The sequence below is a fragment of the Alexandromys fortis genome, unplaced genomic scaffold (assembly GCF_014885135.2).
Source record: "Alexandromys fortis isolate MF-2015 unplaced genomic scaffold, M_Fortis_MF-2015_v1.1 scaffold_82, whole genome shotgun sequence".
NCBI classification, from domain to species: domain Eukaryota; kingdom Metazoa; phylum Chordata; class Mammalia; order Rodentia; family Cricetidae; genus Alexandromys; species Alexandromys fortis.
This window is the reverse complement of record NW_026067963.1, coordinates 8,480,073-8,507,609: the sequence shown is the minus strand read 5'-3', so window position 1 is coordinate 8,507,609 and position 27,537 is coordinate 8,480,073. Positions and strand designations below refer to the sequence as shown.

The 27,537-nt window shown below is 40.6% G+C and overlaps 1 protein-coding gene across 5 annotated transcripts in view; it reads right to left on the bottom strand.

Moving 5' to 3' along the window:
- LOC126508453 (translation initiation factor IF-2-like) overlaps nt 1-26,875 on the bottom strand; it is a 94,510-nt gene extending 67,635 nt beyond the window's left edge. For 2 of the 5 annotated variants that reach the window (XM_050153698.1, XM_050153699.1), the window contains exon 1: nt 25,902-26,587. In XM_050153698.1, the coding sequence (XP_050009655.1) occupies nt 25,902-26,454 (553 nt within the window). In that variant the 5' untranslated portion in view covers nt 26,455-26,587. Of the gene's footprint in view, nt 1-25,901 lie in introns of all 5 variants that reach the window. The other 3 variants (XM_050153697.1, XM_050153696.1, XM_050153695.1) reach the window with 3 other exon arrangements.
- Between the last annotated feature and the right edge of the window lie 662 nt (nt 26,876-27,537).

Sequence of the window (27,537 nt, the reverse complement as noted above, 5' to 3'; positions counted from 1 at the left end):
ACTAAAGAAGTTTCTTCTCAGTTACATTCAGATGAAGCTGTCTCTCATTAAAAGTGAGCTAGCTCCCCCACCAAAAACAAAAAAAAAGAAAGAAAAGAAAAAGAAAGTAAAAGAAAAGGAGAGAGGAGAACTATCTGGCTGGAAGTGGTGGTACATGCCTTTAATCCCAGCACATGAAAGGCAAAAGCAGGGGATCTCTGAGTTTGAGTTTGAGGACAGTCTGGTTTACAAAGTGAATTCTAGGACAACCAGGGATACATAGAGAAATCCTGTCAAGAAAAAAAAAAAAAAAAAAAGCAAAGCAAGTGAGCTATCTGGACTATAATTTAGCTCATCCCTTGATATTACTATGGTGTCTTATTTGTTCTTCACATGCACTAACAAAATTCTCAGTAATACTTGTACCTTAAGAGGCTAATCACAAATGCCATAAAATGTAAAAAAGTTGAAAACAAATTCAAATCCCAGCATTTGTGAAGTTGAATTCAAGGCCAGCTACATACACAGTGAGTGGGGGGAAAAAAGAAAAAAAAAACCTTTACATTCCAAAGGAGAGGGCATATAGACAGGCAGAGATAGGAGAGGGCTAGCTCACTCACTCATTGCCCAGGCTGACCTCAAACTCAAGCAATCCTCTACCTCAGCCACCTAAGTAGCTGTGCTATACACACATGCCACTGCGGCCAGTATAAAAACGATACATGTACGATATACAGCATGATGTCTTGACAAATATACACATCATAGGATAATTAAATCGAGTTAGTAATACAGCCATCTCATATTCTCATACAGAGAGAGAGAGAGAGAATTTAAGGGACCAGGGAAATTTCTCCACAGATGAAGTGCTTGCTGTAAAAGCATAAGAACCTGATTTCAGATCCCTGGCATCCACATAAAAACTGAGCATAGCAATAGCAATGAACCTGTGTTACCCTAGCACGGGGGGGGGGGGGGGGGGGGGTAGGAGGCTGAGAGAATCCGGAAAGCAAAGATTTTAGACCTGACATTGGGACTAAGTTGTCTTCTATCCTATATTCTTATATGCTCCCCTAGACATTCATAACCCACCAAATGACCAAAAACCACACCCCTATCTATTGGGAATGTGGGTGTTATGTTCTCTAGTTTGTTTCTTGTGGGGGGGGGGGGGGGGGGGGGGGAGTAATGGAGACAATGAGATCTTGATGGCTCAATGGCCACCCAGACTGGCTGAAACTGTAAGCTCATGGTTCAGTAAGCATGCTTTCTCAAAAAGTAAGATGAAGAAGTGATTAAAGAAAGACATCCCGATGTCAACCTCTGGCTTCCATATGCATCTGCAAAGCAAGCATGCATATAACACACACACACACACACACAGAGGTAGATACCACACAGCAAAATAAGGTGGGAGACTAAGAGCTGCTCTCTAAACCATTTTTAGGTATACAAATAGAATAAATTGAATTATAATGCTATAACTTCCATGTGCAGAACTTATCCTAAAACTATGCACTCTTTAACATCTCCCCATTTCTACCACCTCTGGCCTCCAAACACCACCTTTCTAATGCTCTACATCTATGAGTTTTGTTTTTTTCCAATTCTATGCATATATGAAATCACGCAGTATTTGTGCATGACTTGCTTGCTTCGATCAGCACAATGTCTTCCAGGCTCATCAAGGTCAGGCAGAGCTAAGGATTTCAACTAGGATTCACCAAGTCCGATCTTATTTGAGTAAGCTGCATTTTCAAAACTCTACATTGGATTAAATATTTCAGTCTTTCTTTGGCACAGGCCTGATATGGAGGCAACTTTGGTTAGGACAGCAAGTCTAAATTAAGACCTTCATAGATCCAAGTACAGAAAACAATCTTTTTGTCCCTCCTTATTAAATTCAAAACAAAAAAAAAAAAAACCAGTATTAAACAACTAAGATTATATTACTCAAAAAAAAGTGTATCTCTTTCCTGATTACACTGCAGTAGGTTTTAAAATATTAAGAGGTAAATGTTTACATTTTTGTTTTACAAGTAATCAACACTGAAAGAAACAGAAGTTAAAAGCAGTTTACATTCCTACTAAGAGTGTATAAGAGCTGTTTTTTCTCTACATCCTAACTAGCATTCAATATTTTTGCCTCTTTTAATTGGTTGCAGGGAGGGTGGACACAACTGCATGTGTGTATGAAGGCAAGAGTTGACACCAAGAGTCTCCACCTTTATCTTTTTTGATGATTTTTACTTTGTGTGTGACTACATGTATGTATGTGCACCACATGATGCCTGGTATCCTCGGAGGCCACATGGGGGACCTGGACTCCCTGGAACCGGAGTTATGACTGTTGTGAACCACCATGTGAGTGCTAAGTGTTGGACCTGGGTCCTCTCTAAGAGGAGCAAGTACTCTTAACCACTGAGCCTACTATCTCCAGCCTCCTTCCACCTTGAGAGTCACACTGAACCAGCTTACCAACTCACTAGACTAGCTGGCCTGTGAATTCCAGGGATCCACCTGTCTCCCCACCCCCTACACTCAGGTTATAGACCTGAGCAACCATACAGGTTGGGTTTGGTTTGGTTCTTCATAGGTGCCAGATACCAGAACTCAGGGCCTCATGACAGGCACTGTACTTGCTAAACCTTATTTCTCTATTTTTTGCTTTTTAACAGCAGACATTATTCTAACTAGTATGTGAATGTAGTTCTGATCAGCGTTCCCCAGTGGCTAAAATGCTGAGCACTTTTTCACAAATTTATTGGTCACATACTTCTTTTAAAAAGTATCTTTTTGGCCAGTTAGTGGTGGTACGTGCCTTTACTGCACTCGGGAGGCAGAGGCAGGTAGATCTCTGTGAGTTTGGTCTACAGAGTGAGTTCCAGGACAGCCAGGGCTGTTTCACTAAGAAACTATCTTGAAAACCTCGATAGGTACGTAGGTAGGTAGGTAGGTAGGCAGGCAGGCAGGCAGGCAGGCAGGCAGGCAGGCAGGCAGACAGACAGACAGACAGACAGACAGACAGACAGACAGATAGACAGCGTCTGTTTGGATCATTTCCCCTATTTATTGACTTGATTGCTTAATTTGACGTCACTTCCACTTGTCAATTTTTGCTCTTACTTCCTAAGCAATTAGAATGGGGTTGGGGGGGGTTGTTTGGTTTTGGTTTTTGAGACAGGGTTTCTCTGTGTAAAAGCCCTGACTGTCCTGGAACTCATTTAGTATACTAGGCTAGTCTCAAACTCACAGAGATCTGCCTACCTCTGCCTCCCGAGTACTGGGATTAAAGGTGTGTGGCACCATTCCTGGTGCTATTGGGGTTCTATTCAGGAGGGCATCGCCTGCGTCAAACTTTGAAGTGATTCCTCTTTGTTTTCCTAAGAGCTTCAGAGTTTGGGGATTCTTTATTTTCATTCATTTTTAGTTCATTCTTGTACAAAGTATAAGACAAGGATCAGTTTAAATGTTCTCATGTAGATACTCAGTTTTCCCAGCCCCATTTGCTGATGAAGCTGTCTTTTCCCCAAAGCATGTGTTTGACACTTTTCAGCAGACAAGATGACTAGACCTGTCTGTATCAATTTCTAGATTTTATATTCCACTGGCCTGTGTGCACTGACTTTTCTCGCGATACCATACTTGCTTTTGTAATTGTAAATCTGTAGTATACTTTGCAACCAGGTATTATAATGTCACTATTTCTCCTTTGGCTCAGGACTGCTTTGTACCTTCTAAGAATTTCATGGGTTTCTAGTTGTCATTACAGCTGAGGTGGGAGTTTTATTGAATGTGCATATCGCTTTCAATAGTATGACCATTTTAAAGATAATAATTCTCCCAGTCCATAAACATGGATGTCTTTCCACTTCCTTATGTCTCCTTCAGTTTATTTGATATTGTAGAGGTCTTTCACCTCTTTGGATAGGTTTTATTCCTTCAGATTTTTTTTTAATTAGGGGAGTTTTTATTTTTGTTTTCAGCTAGTGAGAATGGGATTGTTTTTCTGATTTCTTCCTAAGTTTGTTATCAGTATAAAAGATACTGGTTTTTATATGTTGATTTTGTATGTTGCTACTTTGCTGGAAATGTTTGTGAGATCTGAGTCTTCTGGGACTGTTCTAGGTCTTCAAGGTATACAACCACATTATCTGCAAGAAGAGATCATTTGATTTCTTTCTGTTCTATCTATATTTCTTTTATTACTTTCTCTTTTTAAAATCTTGTTACTTTATTTAATGCATATAAGTGTTCTTGCATGGTATCCACAGAGGTCATGTGTATCATGAAGAGGTTATTGGGTACCCTGGAACTGGAGTTAGTGATGGTGAGCCACCATGTGGTACTGGGAACCAAACCAAACAATGCTCTTAACCAAGCCAACTCTGTAGGGTAAAAGGATCAGCCAAAGAAACCCACCCTGACCCTGAAATGCACCATGGCAATAGAATCAGAGCCAGTAAAAGAAATATGCTCTGGCCCTGAAATTAGAGCCAAAAGGTTAAAAAGGGCCAGTGAAAGAAACACACTTTGGCCCTGAAACCAGAGCCAAATCTAACCCTGACCAACTAAACAGAAAACTAACCAATCCCTGAGCAGAAAAAATGAACCAATCATTGAGTAGAAAACCAACCAATCCCTGAGCACAAGACCTAGCCAATGTGAACTCAAGGGACTGAAATCTGACCAGTTCCCACACTGAAAATCTTCTCCCTGGAAAAACTCCACCTCTAAGAAGCCCTGAGCCTGTTCCATTTCCTGCTGCATTTTCTACCCTGGCAGAGGCAGCCACTTTCCTGGATTCTTCCCTCCCAATAAATCTCCTGAATGAGGTTTGGGTGAAACCTCATTCGATGGAATGGAGCAGAGGAGAGACTTAACTTTTTGCCAGAGCTGAGCAGAGCAGAACAAGACTATGACACTTTCACTGGGGAAGCGCAGAGCCGAGCTGATACACACCCAGGGAACTGGAGCAGACTTTCACTGGGGAAACCTTCCCCTGCTAGAATAGAGCTGTTACACTGGCAAAACTTTTCCCTGGAGCAGGGCTGTAAGATGCTACACTTACTGTGACCTGTGGTATTCCTTGGCTCCCAAGTACCAGGAGCTCCAGGCCATACTTTTTTCTTTCTTTGTCTGACTACTCTGGCTAAAATCTCAAGTAGTCGGAAATGAACTCCCTTGACTCATACCTGATTTTAGAAGAAATACTTTGCTCACCAAGATGATGCTGCATATGGGTCAGGTATTTACTGTTTTTATTATATTAAGGTATAACCCTTCTATAACTATTTCCTCAGAGCTATCATCATAAGGTATATTTAATTTTTTCACAGGCTTTTTCTAGGTTTATTGAGATGATCAGTGCTTCTTCTTGATTCCATTTATTTATTGATTTGTATGCTGAGTGATCTTTGCATTCATTTCTGGAATGAACTAAAAGATCAGTATACATGATCTTTTCTAACGTGCTGGTGAATTCATCAATAATTCAATTTAACAATGATGTTTCATGGTATTTTTTGGTCTGGATGAACTGCTTATGATAGTTGAATATTAAAGTCACCCACTATTATTTTACTGAGGTCTCGCTTCCCATTTTTAGCTAGTAGTGTTTGTTATATGAAATCAGGTGCTCCAACATTGGTGCATATTTACAACCATACCATCTTGATAAATTGCTTCCCTTATCAATATACAGTGAACTCTGTTCTGCACAGCATTGGCCTGAAGCCTCTTTAGTTATATATAGTCAGGCTTGGGATGTCACTTTCTACCTTTCTACTTTAAGTCTCTGTATGTATTCGCCAGGAAAATTAATTTCTTGCATGCAGCAAATTGTTTGGCCTTATTTTTTGTTTTATTGTTTTGGCTTTTTGAAACATAGTCTCTCTACATAGCCCTGGCTATCCTGAAACTCACTATGCAGACCAGGCTGGCCTAGAACTCACAGAGGTCTATCTATCTGTCTCTCTCTCAATCTTGGTTATTAGGCCTTTTTTTTTTTTTTCATTCCAAAAAGCCAGCCTAGCATCTTTCAATTGAGAAATTCCAAAACTAATTACATCCAGGGTTATTGTTGGAAGTTGCATGCTAGTTCCTATCATGTTGTTGCTTGATTTCTAGTTAAAGAATTGGTGTCTGTTACTTTCTCCTTACCCATCATAGAGGCTTCACTGTTTCCTAATTCTCACTTGCTTATCTATTCTTCTGGTAAAATTTATTATTTCCCACAATCTCGTGAATGTGTTTACCTTGGTCCTTTTTCTTGGCTTAGGATTAATTGAAGTAATTAATTAAGCATTACTTCTGTAATGCTGGTTTTAGTGGTCATAAATCCTTTTATGCCCATCTTGAAAGGTCTTTATTTCTCCTTTGATTCTGAATAGCTATGTTGTATACTGTAATCTACACAGGCTGTTATTTTCTTTTAGGACCAGAAACAAAATGGCCCTGCTGGTCACTAGATTTTGCTAAGAAATCTGTTGCTATTCTGATGGGTTTGTTTCAGCATTTCTCCCTTGAAGCTTTAATATTTTCTTGTGTACTTTCGGGAGTTTAATCTATGCCGTGTTATTTTCTGGCCATGTCTGTTTAGGGCTCTGCCCGCCTCCTGTGCTTGGACGCCCATATCTTAATCAAATACTTGAGAAATTCCCACTGAGTTAGAAAAGTTTACCATCACCTATTCTTATTTTACATGTATTTTCCCTCTTAATGGTATCCCATAAATAATATGTATTCTCATTTTTTCTTATTTTTTATTATTATCCGAACACAGTAATTCACCAATCTTAAAGACATGATATTCTTTCTTCCATTCTTGATCTTCTCTACTGCTAAGGCTTTCAAACAAATTTTTTTAGCTGGTTTATTGAGCTCTTAATTTCCAAAACTTGTCTGGTTCTTTTTCAAAATTTCTATTGCTATATTTCTCTTTCACATCCTACACTATCTTTTGTAATTTATTCTATTTATTTGCATTTTCTTTGAGTTTTTTAAGCATTGTTTTGAATTCTTTGTGTGGCATTTTCACCCACATGGAAATAGTGTACTAAAGCGAGTTATTTTTAAGGAGTTGTGTTGTTGCCTTATTTCTTCAAAGTTCTTATTCTTTTATACTGCTATCTTTTATACTTTCATGTAAGAGTTTATTTAGGGTACCACCTTCTCTTCACATACCCTAAAATGTAGTGCTGAATTTAATTCACACATACTTTATAGTGTAGTTTCCTATGGCTTCTCTGGCTATAGTCAGTGGGTTTTGACAGAGCAAACCTTGTCCTGGGCTCACAACTCACTTTCTCTGTAGACCTCACAAGTATGGAATCTCTCTGGTAGTTCGTGAATACTCTGTAAAATGCGGAATAGGGTACACTCTTTGTGGTTGCCCCTCCAGTTTTGTCAGCAATATGCAGTCTGATTAAGGTGAAAGCAGCCTATCCTGTGGTTCCAGTAGGTACCATGTCTACAATCTCTGTGTTGTTTCTCTATACTGTTGCTGTGAATGTCCAGGAGTAGGTATTCTGGACCCCTAGCTATGCTTACTTAAGACTTGGTCATCAGCTAGAAGCTTTTATTTCCCCAATTCTTCAAGTAAAATTAAAGTTCACAATGGGTCATAGATAATGTGAGCTTTTATTTCTCTCAGCTAGACTGGAAGTGCACTTCAGAGGAAGAACAGCCACCCATGATTGATGCATCAGGTTCAATCCACAGTGCTACCCAGCAAAAAGAAAATGAACAATAAGGGCTGTGAATATAGTTCAGTGGAAGGTTTGACTAGCCCTAGATGCACAACAAACTGCAGCACAACAAAAAGAAAATAAAAATAATAAACAGCAACCAGATATAAAAGTAACGCAAAAACCAACTAAATTCTATGATAACCACAATAACCAGGAAAAAAAAATCACATGATACACTAAAAGTTTAAAAAGTAAAACTAGTTTACAAGAAAACCAATCAGAAGACCTCCCTGTGGCAGGGCAGGAAAACGAAAAGGTGGAGAGGGAAGCCAACAAGCCAAACTGGGCTGCTGTTCTCTTTGGCTGAAGAAGCATCAGCAACTACAGAGACTCATAACTAGTCAAAGAATTGAGAATAAATGACTGCTGAAGATCAGCTACTATTTCAAAGGGTGACATAGCTGTCATTAAATCACCCCTCCAATTTTCAGGTGACGTCATGGAAGAATGGGCAAAAAGAATGTAGACCTAGGGGGAGGAGAGAGGGAGTGGTGTAAGTGACTTCTAAAAACATGACTGTTGTACTCAAGCTCAGTGGTTGATTATTTGCACACGATCTGGACCCATCAGCAACCTGTTGTGGAGGAAAGAGGGGCGCCTAGTGAACTTTTTATGAAGCAAACTACTTAAAGGCTGTTGTGAGGAGGAGAGACATTTTGTTCAGTAGTAAGGTACTCTTCCTACTGTAAACAACCCCAATGAAACACACTGGGTCAAAAAAAATTTTAAAGTTATGAAAGTAGAAGGGGCTAGTTGAGAAAAGGTACTAGCCGGAGTAGAAAGCTATACATGATAGGGAAAAGGGGGGTGAACACCATCAAAATATATTGCGTATACATATGCAAACATTAAAATCGATCCCATTATTATCAATTATATGCTAATAAATAATCAAAAAGGAGAATTTTATAGTAGAGAGAAAAAGAACAATTACAAAATTCAGAAACAGGCAAAACAAAAGTACTGAAAAATAAAAAGGAAAAAATAATAGAAAAAAAAAACAAGGAAATAGAAGAAAGTAAAAGGACAGAATAAATATTTGAGCAAAAGTCAAGTCAATGAATCATACAGGCAATGTTTTGTTCTGTTTTATTAGTGTTTTGGTACATTTTTGTTTTTATTTTCTTAGTTTTTTGAAGCACGGTTTTTCAAGAAGCCCAGATTGGCCTGAGTAGCATAGAGTACTCTATGCTCACCTCTATCTCATGAATCTCCTGCCTCAGACACTCCACACATACACACATACATACTCAACAATATATAAAATCTAGAACCTGCACTATTAAGAAATGCTAATACAGGCTAATAATTTACCAGAGTAAATTACTTGTTCTAAAATTTATTTTAACATTTAATCATGCACAAGCCTGTGTGTCCATGTGGGAGTATGTGCACATGGGCACAGCTGCCCAAAGGTCAGAAAAAGAGAATCCGATGCCCTGGAGTTAGAGTAAGTTATAGGCCACTTGATGGGGTTGTTGGGAACTGAACTCAGGTCCTGCGGAAGAGCAGCAGACAGTAAGCCTTCTCTCTAGCCCCAGAGAAAATTCTTAACTGGTACTTTCCCTTCCTTTCTCCCCTACAAGCAGACATTTCCCTGTCTCTGTGTCTGCCATTCCCTTTTATTCCTTCCTTTCTCCATGTGGATCTATAATGTTAGAGATTGTTTTTGCCGAATCACATATATCCATCCTTTTGGCCGGGGGGGGGGGGGCGACTCTCACTTATGAGGCTCTAATTATAATGCCAGTGACAATCTCCTACAATGGTGAGCCATGGGACAAACCTTTTAAGTGTTTGGCTGTCTAAAGCTATGCATCTCCTCATGGTTGAAGCTTTCTAACATAACCATAAAAATAAGACCAGAAAGAAATGAAGCCAGGAAATGGATCGTACCCTAAAAGTATCTAAATTTCTTGATCTGAGTGTTCCTGGATCGATATAGCACTATTCTTCCTATTTATGTAGCAAATAAATTATCTTTCTGTTTAAACTGTTTTAAAGTGTTTTTAATGTTTCCTATTGTCAAAGTACAAAATGTCTTGTTTCTCCAGGGAAGCAAAAATAATAAATGGTCTATTTACTTGTATGACCTTCAGTTTGAGTACTGATGTTTATTAGTACAAAGATCAGTCCTGCAATCACGAATATGTGAAACAAGACGGAAATAAAAGAAAACCACACATAAATAGACTAAGAGTAGTTACACATCCAAGATTTCCTCTCCAAGTAATTGAGAACCTTCAAAATAGCCTGCAATGTAAATTTTAGTCCGGTTTTAAGTCTTCACAGCAGGCAGCACTTACTTCCCACTGTTTACATTGGGTCGCTCTACTTTCACTAGGTAATAAGATACATGTTACTTTGTGTTACTCTACATTTACATGTTATTCAAATACTTTAACCAATATCTGAAGACAGTCTGACATACAGCATCAGGAAAAGAAACACAGCTGTAGTGGGAGTAAGTCGGGAGTTAACTCATGTCATATACTTCTAAGGAGTTAGTCATTTCCTTTAATGTAACAATTCCTACTTGCCACACTTTAATAAAAGTACCTCTGGAACCAGGTGTGGTGGCACACACCTATAATCTCACCACAAACTGCAGCAGGAGAAGTATCGTCTACAGTGAGAATCTGCCTCAAAAGGAGAGAGAAGGGGCTGGAAAGAAGTCTCAGTTGGTCAAGTTCCTACCTCATAAGTATGAGAGCCAGAGCTGGATCCCCAGAAACCTCACAAAAAGCCAGGTAGGCATGCAGTTCCTTATAATCCCAGCACACAAAAATTGTAGATCCCTGGAACAAGCTGGCCAGACTGATCAAAATAAAGAGGTCCAGGTTCAATAACTGGCCCTCACTCAGCATATAGATGGAGAGCTATTGAGGAAGAACCCACCCATGTCATTCTTTTGAAGACAAACACACAAACACTTCTGTACATACAGATGCAAGCATACATACACCCAAGTACATACATCATACACTTACATAAAAAAGAAAATTCTCCGCCTTCTCTCCCTCTAGCACAGCAATTATCAACTATAATTATTTATATTAATGGTAATGAGAATCTGAGTCATTATATTAAATATGAAACAGAAAGAAAAGAGCAGATGAAGTAGAGAAACATTGTAGTAACAGAATACACAGTTGTTTCATAGCAGAATGGATCTGATTCCCCTTTTATCCTTATTCATTCAGAAAAGATCTGAGTCACTCAAAGATGACTCAGAATTCAAGTTTGGGAAATGGGAAGAATAAATCAATAATAGAAAAAGGGAAGCTAAGAGGAAAACTACATTTCAGAACAAAGAAAATTCAAATACAGTCCTGTTGAGTATGGTGGAAATGACAATCATATGGCAACTTCAGGCTGGAAACTGAAGTTGGGAGCTTAAGAGTATCGGAAGCATCTGAAAAAATAATGTTGTCATTAAAGCTAAAAGAACAAATACCATTCCAAGGAAAAGTAACTAGAGAAACTGAGGGCTCGAGAGATGGCTCAGTAATTAAAGAGCACTTACTGCTCTTTCAGAGAACCAAGGTTCAGTTCCCAGCACCCACATGACAGTTCACAACTAATTTTAACTCCAATTCCAAGGGATCCTATGCCCTCCTCTGGCCATTGAGAGCGCCTGCACACATGCATGAGGTAACACACACTACACATTTTTTTTTTGAGGAAACTAGGAAATTTGTGTACATCAAATGCAACAAGTTAGCCTTGTAAATGAACAGAGGAGTTGCTATATTCCATAGAAGAAATAAGAAGGCTACAAAGTCAGAAGAATACAGGAGGAAAAAAGGCAGAACTCAAAATTCGAAGCAAGATTTCTACAGAGTCCCTATCTGAAAATTAAAGTCACTGGCAGCAACAGTGGGGATAGTGTCAGTGAGAGAGAAGGAAACAAAATGAGTGAAGAAAGGCAAGCCCTCCCTGCCTCTAGAGGTGACGGGAAGGATGAACAAATAGGAAGGCTTAGATTCTTCATCTTATGCTATTAAAGATACTTGAGGAAAATGAAATTAAAATGACAAATTAATCAATCGACTTACAGATTTTAACAAGCAGAAGAAATGAAAGGGTAGCAATGGGACAGTCATGGATACTCACATCTTTAATACCAGCAGTAGGGAGGCAGAGGCAGGCAGATCTTTGTGAGTTCCGGGCCAGCCTGGTAAACAAAGCAAGTTCCAGGACAACCAGGGCTACAAGTAAAACCCTATCTCTAAACAGACAGAAAGACAGACAGATAGAACTTCCTAGAATTAAAAAAAGTAAGCATAAGGTAAAAAGAGAACATCCCTTGGCAGGGATGGTCTTAACCTCTTTATTCAAAACCAAAATAGGTAACTGGGTCAACTAAAAGCACTATGCTAGAATCAGATACTATAGTGTTGAGGGGTTGTTTTTGTTTTCTGCTTGCTTGTTTGTTAGCAGGGTCTCATCCTAGGTAACCTAGGTTATCCTGGAACTTACTATGTAGACCAAGCTGGCTCAAATTCAGAGATCTGTCCCTGCCTCTCCCTCTCAAGTCATGGGATTAAAGGCCTGCACTACACCATGATCAGCTACTAGAAAGGGTTTGAAACAAACCTTATAAAAATTGGAAAAGAACTTCTAACCTGTGTTAGTATTTTACAATCTCTCTCTTTTGCTCTCGGTCTCTTTCTCTCTTAATAAACAAGTCTGCATCATCACATGTTGCCTAGGCTAGCCTCAAATACATGATGCTCCTTCCTCAGCCTCCCAAGCAGCTGAAATTACAGGGTGTATCATTTCTCCTAGTTAATAGAATATTCTCTAATTAATTGTTCATTTAATGTTCACAATTCTTCAGTGTATTTAATCTAATTGCTATTCTTTTAAAATCAGCTTTCTATGTCTGATCTAAGGTAATGACATTGTTTCTTTTCTATTGTCCCAGCTAATTTTTGCTGTTATAAAACTTCTGCTTTAATGTGATTCTTGTTTTGCTTTGCTGCTTTGCATATGTATAAAAGTTCTATTTGATTTCTCAAGAAACATTTAACAGGGGATATGGCTCAGTTAGTAGACTGCTTGCCTAACATATACAAAGCTCTTGATTCCACTCCTGGTACCACAAAAACTGGGCTCAGTGTCATAAAATGAGCTTGATAGCATACACCAGTAATTTCAATACTCAGAGAGGAAGGCAGGAGGATAAACCCAAATTTATCCTCTTCTACATAGTAAATTTAAGGGCAGTGTGGGATAAGAGGAAAGATGCTGGCATGATGGTACATGTCTTTAATACCAGCACTAGGGAAGCAGAAACAAAGAGATCTTCGGGAGTTCAGAACCAACTTGGTCTACTGTAACAAGTCTTTCTCTATCCCACCAGCAAGCTCCCAAATAAAGACACATCAGTTATTAGTTATGAAAGTTCAGTCCATAGCTTAGGCTTGTTCGTAACTAGCTCTTAACTTAAATTAACCCATTTCTATTAATCTACAATCTGTCACGTGCCGTATATCCTGCTTCTTCCATGTCTTCTGGGACTCACGTACCTAGATTCATCTCCTACTCCTTGCTCACTCTCTCTCTCTGCCTGAATTCCCACCTACACCTCCTGCTTAGCTATTGGCCATCCAGTTCTTTATTAAACCAATCACAGCAATACACTTTCACATAGTGTATAAATATCCTACAACAATCTACACAGAGGATTCCAGGCCAGCCTGGGCTACAAGTAGTGAGACCTTGTCAAAAACAAAAGGATAGAGAGGGATGGCATAAAGAAAGGAGGAACTTGGCAAATCTGGGCATGATGACACTTGCCTATAATCCCAATAGCTGGGAAGTTGAAGCAAGAGAACCAAAGTTGGTTACATAGTGAGACACTGTCTCAAAAACAAAACAAAATCTTAATTCATAACATCTACTTTAATAAGAAATGTATCAAGAACAGGAATTCTAAATTTATAAATGGCTGTATCATATAACAGTTGTGTACTTATTACTACTGAAAACAAATATTCCCTGGGAGAACATGATAGGTCTTTCTCTTTTGTGCTGTGGATTAAATTCAGTCATACCCTTGACTATGCCAGACAAAAACTCTATCACTTTCATGGCATTCTTAGTCCTTAGCGCTAAGTAGCTAAACTTGACCAGGAATTCACTGTGTAGCCTAAATTAGCCTTGAACTCAATCATTCTGATTCAGCCTACCTGTTGGGATTGCAAACCTGGGATTATGACTAAATTGGGGGGGGGGAGATATTCTGATGCCCTAAAAAGTATAGAAGTGGGGTCTCTACTTTTATATTGGGGTTTTTCTGATGACACAGTGAGGTCTTAGTCATGTACATGTATTCAATTCAGTAGGTCATTTTAGAATAAGTTGACATACCATATACCAAAAAGAGCATCCCACAGTTCCTTTAGGAAACACTGCATTTATTCCTAGAATGCTGTCACTGCTAAAAGCACTGGGATCCAACTTTTGCAACTGCTTAAGAATCTTAGCGCAATTTTTATAATATTGTCAGAAGTGACAAATCTTCATACATTAAACATTGTTTTGATTTGGGGATATTTCTGGTTATCATAAAGTGGTTTACCTAATTTAGAAATAACACGAGCAAAAAGTATGACTATAAAACATGAAACTATTTTTCTTATGCTGTTGTGATAACAGCATCATTAAAATATATTTATAACTATATCCCCCTCCTCCACAGAGGTCTGCTCTGTGGGTTAACACTCATGTATTCTACAATGTTGGGTAAAAATAAATTCCAATAATTCTACAGCCATACTTCCTACTATTATCAATATTACAATAAGTCCTGAAGGCTTCTGAGTCAAATTACTAAATATTTGAAAATAATTATAGCACTGTGATCACTAAATTTCTCTAGTTATTCAGCATCCTCTCTTTTTCATACTGCATGGAAAATGCACATTAGGTCTTTGGCATATACCTGACACCAGCCTACTCAAGTGTGGTGCTCACTCCTATTACAGACATACTTATATAACACATAGGCATGCATACACACTCCTATATTTTTAGTCACCCATATAAGCATCTTTGTCTTAGCTTGTTAACCTATCATTTCTGCTCTAGGTCTGTTTCAAGCCATGCTTTTATTTTTCTTTGAAAAACAGCCAATCCCACCTGACCACTTTGAACCCAGGTTGGCACAAATTTAAGCTAAAATTGTTACATCCTGCCTTTAACCCACAAAGCAAAAAGAGTAAAGTACCCACAGAGCAACACCGTCTTTTTCTCATCTTCACAATCATAGTACCCTATTCTTGAACACAGTGGTAAACACCTGCAAGTCCAGTATTCAAGAGGCAGGGAAAGAGGAGTATGTATAAGGCCAGACAGGGCCAGAAACCCTATCTCAGAAGGGAGAAAAGAGGGAGAAAAAAGCATTAACTGTTCTCAGAACTATGAACATGAACTAAAATAATACCCATGAAAATGTTTAATTGCCCATGATGCTAATTCCAAGCAGCCCCAAATTTATTCACTGCTGAATCTCTTGTACAGCATGTCTTAATCTGTTCAGGATGTTATAACAACATAGTTGATACAGAGCAATTTATGAAGAACAGAAATGTGTTGATCCTAATTCAGAACAATACAAAATCCAAGATCAAGGCTCAGATCTGATCTCTGGTGAGGCCTGGATCTGATACACAGATGGCACCTTCTTTTACTATTATTGTGTGTGTGTGTGTGTGTGTGTGTGTGTGTGTACCAAGGTACACACATGGGGGCCAGAAGATAACTTTCAGGAGTTGGTTCACTCCTTCCACCAAGGAATCTGGAGGTTTAAACACAGGCTTGTGAAGCAAGTGCTTTTACCCTCTGAGCCATCTCACCAGCCATCAAACCTCTCTAGTGGAAAGAATGAATAGGTTCCCTTGGCACTAATCACATTCTAGAGTTCTGGCCTTCTCATCTAACCTTACTCTGCAAAGTCCCCACACCTCTTATTACCATGAAGGTAGAGGATGGGTTTCAACATGTTAGCATGTGATGTTAGGACCATAGCAGATATGGCCTGATTTTCAAATATTATTCTGAATATGACTATATTTAAGGACAGTAGTTACAGAGTTAAGATATAATTATGGAAAAGGTCAGAGAGTATCTACCTAGCTTTGAAAACCAGGCAATAGCATTAAAAGTAAAGCAATTCATGTAGTGGTATTTTGTTTATGTTTTAACAAATAACGGTTGCCTGAAGATCAGAGTGTAGAGCTAAACCACTAGAGCCCATGGAGTGGTGGTACACACCTTTAATCCCAGGACTTAGGACACAGAAGCAGAGGAGTCTCTATTATTTCAAGGCTGCAGAAGATTGAGTTTTGTCTAAAAGAGAAACAGAGCTCACACAAAGGTAACCCCAGCACTTGGTATCACACATCTTTAATCCCAGCACTAGGGAAGTGGAGACAGGAGTGACTCGGCTGGGTGGAGAGAGGAATGTAAGGTGGAAGGAGACAGGAGCTCATGGCAGTCTGAGGTTTGGTTTGGTGGAGACAGTTGCAGTCTGGAGATGCAGTCTGAGGACAAGATCGCCCCTTCAGTCTGAGCCTTGGTAGAGGTAAAAGAATTCTTTAGTGGCTGGCCTCTGTGCTTCTCTGATCTTCAGCATTAACTCCTATATCTAACTCTGGATTTTTATTATTAGGACCAATTAGAATTCATGTTACAAACTCATTGCGTGGAGAGAGAAAAAAAAAAAAAATACAGACACCCAAGAGGATAAAGGCCTGCCTTGGTTAATACATTCAGTCACATGGCCAACATCAGTATCTAACTCTTTTGGTTTCCTTTGACCTGTTATTCAATCAAAACACTAAATGCAGGCCAGGCACTCAAAGAGGCTGAGGAAGACTAAGTGAGATAGGATGATTGCAAGTTCAAGGCCAGTCTGAACAACAAGGCACAGAGAAAAGAAGGAGCAGAGAGGAAGGAGAAAGGCAGATGGGGAAGGGGAAAAGAAAAGGCAGGCTGGCTCCAGGTCATAAGAGTGAGAGAACTAGACCTGCCCTATACCAGCTACAATGCACAGGAGAGCAGACCTCACCTTGCCTAGGCAGCACACTGGAGCTGACCCTGTTGTTAGGGTCACAGGTGAGACAGCCCTGAGGGCATGAGAGGTGACTGACTCCCCTACCCCCCCCCCACCGCACCCCCATATAACACCTACAGCAACTGGGAGAGAGGGACCTGCAAAACAGTAGAGTTAGCCCTGGTGATATGAGTGAGGGGAATCCAGATTGGAAGGTCTGAGAGCAAGAGAACTGGCCCCGCCCCTTGCTGAAGGCTGTATTGAGCGAGCTAATGAGGCAGTACTACAGAGCTCATCCAGGTAGTACTAGCAAGTTGACCAACCTGGCTACCACCCAGGCCCAGAACCATGACTATGAGTCAGCCCACCCCAACAACCACTGAATCTATAAACTGTTGGTGCATGTGAAGGGGGTGAACCTACAGATCCAAAACAGCAAGGTCTCCATGATACAGGATGACAGCAACAGGATAACCAAGCGAAGCCCCAGGGACAGCCCGTTCATTATCTGATGTAGCAGAAACCAAAGCCTTTGAGCCAGACTCATGGTAATGAATACTTGCAAGTAAAGACAAACAGACTGAAGGGTGAACTGTCTGGACAGATCACACTAAAGCTTTCAATACAAAACTCTTCCTTTTTTCTTCTTTGTTTTTTTCTTTCTTCAGTTTGTTTGGTTTTGGTTTTTCTTTTAAATTTGGTTTTGATGGAGGAAGGTTGCAAGGGCAGAGGGTAGATGTGAGGGGACAGGGAGATGAGTGGCTCACAATGCATGATGTGAAATCCAAAGAATCGATAAAAGTTAAAAAAGAAGGGGGAGGGGGAGAAGGACAGCAACAGTGAAGCAAATTTTCAAAACTGCCTTAACTCTGTATTTTTACCAGTTCATAATTTTTTGTTTTTTATCTAGTTAGTTTGTTATTTTGAAGCAGGGTCTGTCTCACTGGCCCTCCTCTATGAGTCTCTCCAGTACTGACAGGTATACACTACCATGCCCAGCTTCCTAGATTGCAATCTTAATTAGTTCCAAATAAATGTGATTTTTTTTCTAAAAAAAAAAAAAGAATAATAAAATTACTGAGAAGGAACACAGTAGATGAGAAACTAACTCAACAGCAGGAACACAAATAACATAGTTTTAAAAGTAGGGCAAAAGGACCTAAATAAGCATTTTTCAAAAAGAATGCAGTGAAGAAAGACAAATCAAAACCACAATTTCACACCTGTTAAGAGTAACTACTAAACAAGGTGTGGTGGCTCATTTCCTTAATATCTGAAGTAGGAAGCTGAGGCAAAAGTATTAAGAGTGCATGGCCAGTCTGGACTACATAGCCAGACACAGAGTGACTCCCTAAGTTATCATGGTAACTTAAAATAAGAAAATGCCATATAAATAAGAATAATAATTCTTATTTTATGATAAGAGTAACCATAACAGACAAGATAGCAAGACTCACTAAGAATATGAAGAAAAGGAAACCCTTCCTACACTGCTGGCAGCCATGTGAACTGGTACACATGGAGGTTCCTCTAAAACTTAAACATAGAATTAACATACGCTCCAGAGACCCACATACAAAGGGAATGAAATAGGTATGTCAAAGACATCTCTGTACCCCATATTCACTAAATGTAGCATGAATTCCAACTGGTCTTAATAAATAAAACCCCTTTTTTTAACAAACAAAATATCACTACAAGTGAAGCATTATCTCTAACAGCTAAAACACAGAACCAACCTAGGTGAAATCACCAATAGGTAAGTGAATCACCTGAGCAGGGAGGGACTTAAGGCCCACACCTTTAATCCCAGCACTCAAGAGGCAGAGACAAGCCAAACTCTGGGAGTTCGAGGTCAGTCTGGCCTACATAGAGACCTCCAGACTGGCCAAGGTTATACAGTGAGACCATCTCAGAAAAAAAGAAAAAGATAGAAAGAGCAAACAAAAGAAATGTTGCAGTTTCTCAGCATCTGTGGGTTAGCTCTAAAACAGCCCCTCCCACAGATAACTCCCAAGTGCCTTATATAAAATGGCACCGTATTTGCATATAACCTGCAGTAGGATACATAGAACCCTACTTTATAATTTGCTACTATATACTAAATTATATAGATTAGATTATTTACAATACCAAGTACAACAATGTGAACACTTTGCAAATAGTTAACACATTGTTTAGTGAGAAAGTCTGTAATGTGTTCCAACTCTTTTCAAGCATTTTAAAATCTGTTTGTTATTAAAGGTGCGTTACTATTTTGCTTATGCAATATTGAAGATAGAACCAAAAGCCTCATAACTACTAGACAAAAGTAATCAACCTGAGCTACAACCCAGTTCTCTATGCTGAACTCAAGCATGTGGAGACAAAAATATATGTGCATGCATAAATGAATAAAATTTATCTTACTTTATTCAGACTTTAAATGTTATAAAAGATGGAGCTGAAGAGGTGTTCAACAATTAAAAGCACTTGCTGCTCTTCCAGAGGACCAAAGCTTGATCCCCAACACCCACATTTAACAGCTCACAACCACCTGTAACTCTAGCTCCAGGGAATGCAATGCCTTCTTCTGGCTTTTTATGTACTCTTAAACACAACATTAATTAATTAATTAATTAAAACTTTAAAAAGGAAACCCTATCTATAAATAAGCTTTTTTTGGAACATTGGCAATTTCAAGTTAAAAGCATTTAAAAAACAGCAGGTGCAAGAAACCACTCTGACCTTCCATCTTTTTCTTATGCAGGAGATGAAATTCCCATGTGAAAAAAATGCCTTCCCTGTTCTTAAAAGGCAAGCCAACATGCTTATCAAAGTTGGTAAGCTGAAACCAAGAGAACTGTGTACAAAGTTTGTTAAAAGACCTTTTCAGAACCTGCCAACTGACCATGTAAGTGTTCCACTCTGTCTCTGTGATGTTTCCTCATGCAGGTTCAGTGTAGAAGATTTGCATTAAATAAATTTGGATGTGTTTCTTCTACTCATCCATTTTATGTAAATTTAATTCTCAGACCCAGATTGAGGGGGAAGAAACACTAAAAGAATAACTAAATCTCTGCCTCCTCTACAATGTTATTAAGAGGAACGTGAAGAACATCAGACAAAGTGGAACAAGTGAAGTACAGAAGAACAAACACTGCCTGCTGACCTCATTTGTATGTGGGATTTTAAGAAGGCAAACTCACAGAAGCAGAAAATAAGTGGTGGGTACTAGGGACTCGGGGCAAAAAAGAAATGGAGAGATGCTGGATAAAGGGCGCAAAGTTCCACTGCAGCATGCTTTATGCAGGACAAATACCGTCTAGAAATTTAATGCACACATGGTAGCAGTTAGCATCGCCGTCACGCACACACCTGAAATCTGCTAAGAGAAATTGTAAATGTTCTTACAATATAAAAACATAATTATGTGACATATTTTAATGCAGTACTTTCTATATTTTACATATATATCAATAACACTGTATACATTAAATATGTAAATTTTGCCAATTATATCTCAATAAAACTAGAAGGATTTTTTTCTTTTACTTTTTAAAATAAATACTTGGGTGGGATAGTGCATACTAGTAGTACAAGCACCAGGGAGGAAGGAGGCAAGGCAAGATCACAAGTTCAAAGGTCGCATGGCTACAAAGCAAGACACTGAATAAACAGCAAGCTTTTTTCTATATGTCAAGTCCTTCTCCTTTTCCAGATCTCAAAATAGGTAACTTACTTTCTAATCTTTCATTTGCAATAAAAGCAGACAATAATAGAAACTGAATAAAAATACATTAAGGAAATCTGCATACAATTCTTGATTAAAAAAACATTGCTTATCATTAGTTCATTTGGGGGATTATCTGCACTGCTCTAATCCTCTACAGTTACAGATTTCAGGAGTTATTCTTACCTGCTACCTGGTCTGCTAAAACTGTTAGAAAATGGGCATTTTTGTTGATTCCATTTTCCATTTTATTTTTGTGCCATTACAGTTAAGCACTAATACCATCTTTTTTACTAAGAGAACTGCACATAACTGTACATTAGCAGGTTTCTTTAGTTCACCACTTGGCCATTTTTAGTAGACAATACTTATTCAGCATTGAGAACATGGGTATTCTTGAGATACTTACAAATTAAAAGTAACATATCACTGATTATACCCACACCTAACAATTTATATACATTGTCGAACTGTGCTAATATCTGGATAATGAAGGTCAAGATAACTGTAATTCTGTAAGAGTTGGGGTTACTCAGTAACCCTCTATTCCTTAAGGATCAATTTACCAAGGACAAGGAAGTGCTTTTTGACCTTAAGAATTTCAGGAACCACCTACATAAGCCCTAGAATTGTGTTAAACTTTCTAAAATAAAAAATTAAAGAATAAAAAAAAATCTAAAATGTTTACCATGGTTTAGTTGATTCTGAGTAGTTCTCAAAATTATAATCTTTTGACATTTGATTTGTGAATGAATGAAATACTCAGAGAAAGCAAGACATCAAAACTGTAACCACTTGCTACTAAACTGAACCAGTTTAATTCTAAATGAGTAAGGCTCAAGTTATCCAACACTCTCTCCTTGTAAACTCCCAGGGGCAGGGAACACTGTTGTTCATTTTCCACTGAGTTCTCTTTAGTGAATCTCCATGTTCTGGTTTGCTTTTTACAACGTATTACTGCAATGAGATATGAAAACATAAATAATTCATTATCTTAAAAAACAGTTCCTTGTAACTCAGGAACTCTACTGACAAAGAGGTAAATAATATGAGAGACAAGAGAATGCATCCCAGGAAATTAGGAGATTGTCTTAAATAGAATAATGTAACTGGCAATCCTTCTAATTCCATACTACCTTTCTCTGTTGTTTCTGGTATTGAACACATGTTCTACCACTGAGATACATAACCACCATCCCATAACCCTTTTCAAATTAAATTACAGCCATTTTCACAAACTGGTATTCTGGTCTTCTGTCTTTGCCTCAAAAAAAAAAAAAAATTGAAGTCATTAGAACAAATCTATGCAACCCACCAACTAAACTTTTACCTGAAAAGTCTATGAACCTAAGAGAAAACAATACATCCTAAAGATAAAGATACAACAGGACCTAGTGGCATATGACTGCAATCCCAGCACTCAGAAGTCTGATGTGAGGATCACAGAAAACTTGAGGCTAGCCTGGGCTACAGAGTAAGACATATAAAACAAAAGGAAACGCAAAGACAGGCTCATCAACCAGTAAAATCCTCTGCTTCTCTGAGCCTCCTGTCTAGAGACTGCTCCCAAGTCCCAGATACTAGATTTAGTAGAAAAGCTATTATTTCCCATCTTTACCAATTAGCTAAATTTACTATCAATTGTATTAGAAATATATAAAGTAATTATAAAATCAAGTTATTTATAAACATTGGGATATGTTTAGTTTGATGGTTTGTATTTGGTTTGTGAGGAAGGTTACTGTTTGTTTTTTGTCTTCCTGGTTTTGTTTTTCTGTTTGTTGGTTTAAGACAGTGTCTCTATCCCTAGCTAGACTTAAATTTCTAACCATCCTGCCTTTAACTCCGTACCCCATTTATACAGTGCTAGGGATCATGATCAAATCTGATACTCCATGCATGTTATGCAAGCACTCCACCAACTAAGCTACATTCCCCCGTTTGTGCTATCTATACCCTAGGCAAGTTTGTCTAGGTCTAAGTATTAATAAAATTTGGCATCTTGTTTAAATAGTATTTCCCCCTTACAATGTCATTTTTGGCAAAAAGAATTATTGTTTCAAGTAGTAAAGCATGGGTGAGGTACTAGGTTCTGGCAAATAAAGTCATCTTGAGGAAAAATAAATAAATAAGTGTAATGCCCCAGGTCTATAATCCCAGAAGCTGGCAGGGTAAATTCAAGGCCAGCCTAAGCTGTATCTAGTGCCTGCCAGGTCAACCAGGGCTACAGAGTAAGATCCTGCCTCACAAAAGAAAACAGACAAACAACTTAAATGAAACTAATTCTTTATCACTATGCATTCGGTGATGTATGAGAATAACTTTTAAACTGACATTCCACAGCCCGTTTGACCCATATTCTATTAGAAGGGAAACGTACAGTATCACATAAATTCTTTTTCTCTTGGGGATTTTTCAAAGGCCTCTTTAAAAATCAGTTGTAAATATGTGTTTAAACATGTTTCACTATCTCATTGCAAGTTAAAAAACAATTCACACAGCAATCCATTATACTTTGTGATGGATTGAGAGAACCAAAGGGGATCCTGCACAATCCTCACTCCTGCCGTGCTCCTTTGAAAAGCATGGATGAACACAGAGAGGACTCCTCGTTTTCAGAGTTGCTTACAATCTTACTTTTGTTTCCTAATTTTAAGGAAGAAATGTACTGAATTTTTTAAAATCTTGCATTTGTAAAATGAAATACTTCCAGATTTATAAGTATGCTATAAAATGTGTGCATCTATCATTTACTTAAACCAACATGTTTTTACCATGCAATTTATAAAATAAATCAATAACAAGCACTGCATGGAAATAAATCTTTTTTAATTAGCAATAGTAAGATTCTATTTACTTAAGTGAAGAGTATGAATAACAAAAGGCTCAGTCTCTATCCTGAGAAAAATAAATATTTTAATGATTTTTTAAATACACATCATTATCAATTTCTTTGTATGGATCTAAAGAACAAATCAAACACATTATAGTTTAGAAATTAAAAATGCCACAGATCACAAAATAACTATTCTATATTCAAACAAAGTCAACATCATATTATAGGATTACAAAATGACCTTGAGACTTTGCTGTCCAGTTACCCAAGGGGCCCATTTCCTTGCTGAAATTATCTATTTTTGACAGAGAAAACTCACTACACAATGGATGTACCTGCCCCTCCAAGACTCAACTTGAAGCTTTTTATTTTATTTTATAGGGAGTATGAATTAATAAAGCAAAAACACTCAATGTGCACAAAGGGTCGAGGACACATTTTCACTTTTAAGGCACTGCACAAGAGGAGTAAGAAAATGCCACAACGTACTCAAGTTTTAGCACACACTTCCAGAAATTTTACATAAGTTCAAGAAACTTACACACCTGCTTTTATTATTCATGACAACTGATTTTTAAGACTAATTTCTAATACTCAAGATATATACCCACAAATAATAAATAAATAATACAGTTTATATGTCCACCTCAATGCCCCTGTTATTTTAATTAAAAATGTACACTTTCCCTGGTCATAAAAATCTGGTTTAGATGTTTTAAGTTCAAATAGCTATTAAGCTACACTTTGCTTTGGCACTAGCTCCCCCTCTAGACCAACCTAAAATAACTGCATTTAAAAAAACAAACAAGAAACAAATTTTTGTAACCCACTAGCAAATTTCAAAATTCATCACTTTTGAGGACATTGTTATTCCTTTTATTTTAAAAAAAGGCTGCTTAGAATTTATTTTTTAAAAGACTGCGTTATATAACCAGAATGCTTGTCTTGGGCTCAGTTCTACACACCTTAAATAGAACTGATTTGTGGGGAAAACAACCTCAAATGACTTTAAATTTTTTAAAAAAAAAATCCTTAAAATACAATCTGTAGTGTACCATATGTAAATTATTTTGAATCACTCTCCTAGTAGATCACAAGACACCCTTCACATTAACTCACTATCTGATCAAAGACATCTCTGCACGTTCCTGCAATCTATGCAAGTCTCATTACAGCTGCTCAGCTCTTCAACTCAAACAGAATTCTCGATTTATAGAAGAGCAAACGGAAAACCCATGCCTCCAAACCACCCTTGGAGGCTCCTTATAGCCTATTCATCTCTCGTTCCCTACATTTTTAACCGGCCTGTAATTTCAAATGCTTGTATGTGCTAAGACACTGCAGTGTTTGTAATTAAGACTTCTTATTTCACAGGGACAGCAATGTGGAGGACCGTATTATTGGCACAGACTTTTAGGCTGCCTTAAAGAAAAGTAACATCTTACTCCTTTGCTTCAGTGTACGATTTCTCTCCTAAAACGCTTCATATGTGATACAACCTTTAAAGGCAGTATGCGTATAAGATAGAACTTTAATCAAGAAAATAAATAAGGACTACACCCCAGGAAGAGCAAGAAAACTAAGACCTACTTAAGAGTTTCTGCGGAGCAAAGGCAAAGTTAAGTCAGTGAGTTGTGATAAATTTAACTCTTAAGCTGATAAAAACTTGCGTTGCATTTTATTCCCCGAAACCTCTAAATTCGGAGTGATCTACTGGAGGGTATAGTTTTCCTGGGTTCACCTTACGTTTCCTTAAAAGTAACGTGCAAAACTAGACACAAAACCGAAAAACACCAATCTCCTCGCTTTTCTCCAAGGCCTCAACAATGTTTAAAGACAAAACACTAAAAGCTCACCAGGGTGCTAACCCCTAACCCTGACAATGCCATTTAACTTAAGAAATACGTCTCTGGAGGTTGCGATGCCCACGTCCAGAGAACAGGTGCTGCCACCGAAAAATACCCTCAACTCCAGCAGGACAGACCTCGCAGAACTGAGATGACTCATTTAACCTTCCCAAATAAGTTGAGACACTCCAACAGCCGCCAGCTTGTCATTTGCAGATCAAAGGAAAGGGGGCTACCGAGGCACCCAAGCCATTAACTGCCCACCCTCAGCGGATCTTTGTGCAGGTTCACTCCGACACCCAGCACCCGAAGTCCACACAGAAACCCCGCAAAGCAGAGGAGCCCACCTTCCCACGGTCTGACCGCGGGGACCCGGCTGCGGGGGTGAAGGAGAGGAGCGGTAGGTGCAGAGATGCGCTGAGGGACACCTCCCACCCCGCCCCCATCCCTCGGGTCCCGGGCTCCGCGGCCCCTGCCCTGAGCCGGGATGCAAGACGCCACGGCACCCCTCACCCTTCCCCGAGCCGAGGCACCGCCGGGGCATCTCGGGGTCTCCCTCCCCACTTTTCCCGGGGCCGCGGGATGAGCAGCAGCAGCAAGCAGCAGTTGCAGCAACAGGCCTGGGGTCGGCGGGAGGAGGAAGGAGCGCCCGGAGCCCGGGCTCCGCAGAGCCCGCCCCGTCCTGGAGCCCGGCTCCCTAACGCCCCCTTACCCGAGGCGGGAGCGAGGCGGTCGGCGCCGTCCCCCGTCGCCACCGCCACTGCCTTCAGCCGCAGCTGGCCGCGCCGGGAGAGTGGGAGGGGTGGCGGGGTGGAGGATGCTACTCCCGACTGAAGGGAGAGGAAGAAACGGAAACAGGAACCGCGGCCGCGGCCGCCGCTTAACGGAGCCTTCGGCGCCACTGACTGAGGGAAAGCGCAAGGCGGCGCGAGCCAAGCAGCGGCTGACAGCGCGAGACCGAGCGCGAGCCGGGTCCAGGGCGCGCGACCCCGAGCAGCGCCGGCCCCATTCCGTGAGGAAAGGGAGGAACGGGTTGGCTGGGAGCCGGGAGGGGGCGGCGGGGGCCGGGAGCCGAGGGAACCCGGCCACTCGGGTCGGCCCGAGACCACGCGCGCACGCGCCGGAGTGGCTCCGACCCGGAGCGCAGGCGGGGAAGCCTCCGGCCGGCCGGCGCGAGCGAACGGGCGGGCGGGCGAGCGAGCGTGCGCGCGCGGGTAGGGGCGCGCGCCCCTCGGCGTCCCAGCCTTCTGGGGGAGGGCGCGCATGCGCCGGCCGCGGCCTCCTCCAGCGACCCTGGCACGTGCACAGGCTCCTCCCCGTCCCCTTCCTCTGTGCGGGTGGACAGCGGAGCTGCAGCATCCCCGGGGCCCGGCGGGACCCGAGTTCCAGCGGGGCCGGGGCCGCGCGCGGGCTCGGGCTCCGGTGCACACCGGCCTTAGGCCGCCTGAGGGCCGGCGGCTGAAGGGAATGACGCTCCCTGCGCCCTGGAGGCCAAGCCCGTTGCCTGGAGCTCAGGCGGGCTCCGCGCTACTTTTCGGGGTGCTCCCTCTGCTCATCCGTTGCAGCACGAGCACACGATGGCACCGCTGCCACGGCGGCTCTGGGCGGTCCGGCTACCCTGCGGGCTCTGTCTTCACCTCTACGCGAAGACCCCCTGCAAAGGGCCCGAGTTCGAAGCCCGGCCTCCCCGGGCCGCAGCTGCCACAGCCCTTCGGAGGCGGAAGTTTATTGAGTACGAGAGAAGGGAGGGAGAGGCTTTTCCCTGGAATGCTTCCTACCCGCTCGCACTCTGGGATCCTGGCGCCCGCGCTGCTGAGCCGTGGGCCGAAGGGCTACCTCAGATCGGCCCGCGGGGCGAGTTGAGCGGGAGGACCCAGCCGCGCCGCCCCGGCACACAAAGTAGTCGCGGGCCGAGGGGTGCCGTCGTGGCCAATCAGAGTCGGGAGCCCAATGAGTGGAGTGCGAACTGGCCAATCAGAGGGCCGCAAGATGAGCTTCCCGTGCCGAACTCTTCCCTGTAGCCTGGGGACCCAGATCCCGAGCTGGAGGGTGCAGGCGGGTGGCTGGGTGGAAAAACTACCCTCTCGGCACTGCTCTGTTTAAGTAGATACTGTGGATACTTACCTCTTGGAAAACAGGACTGGCCTTTCCGACGCCAAGTATCAGAAGGCTCACAGAGAAGACATTAAAGGGGCCGAAGCCTGCCAAGAATGCAATCTGCCTAGTAGCGCCCATAAATTCCCAAAATTTACTCTAGATCAGGAACTGTGTTTCTAAAATGCAAAGAGGACACTGCTTTCAAAAATGAAAACGAAAAAAATCCGTGCCTTCAGCAACTCCGCACCCGA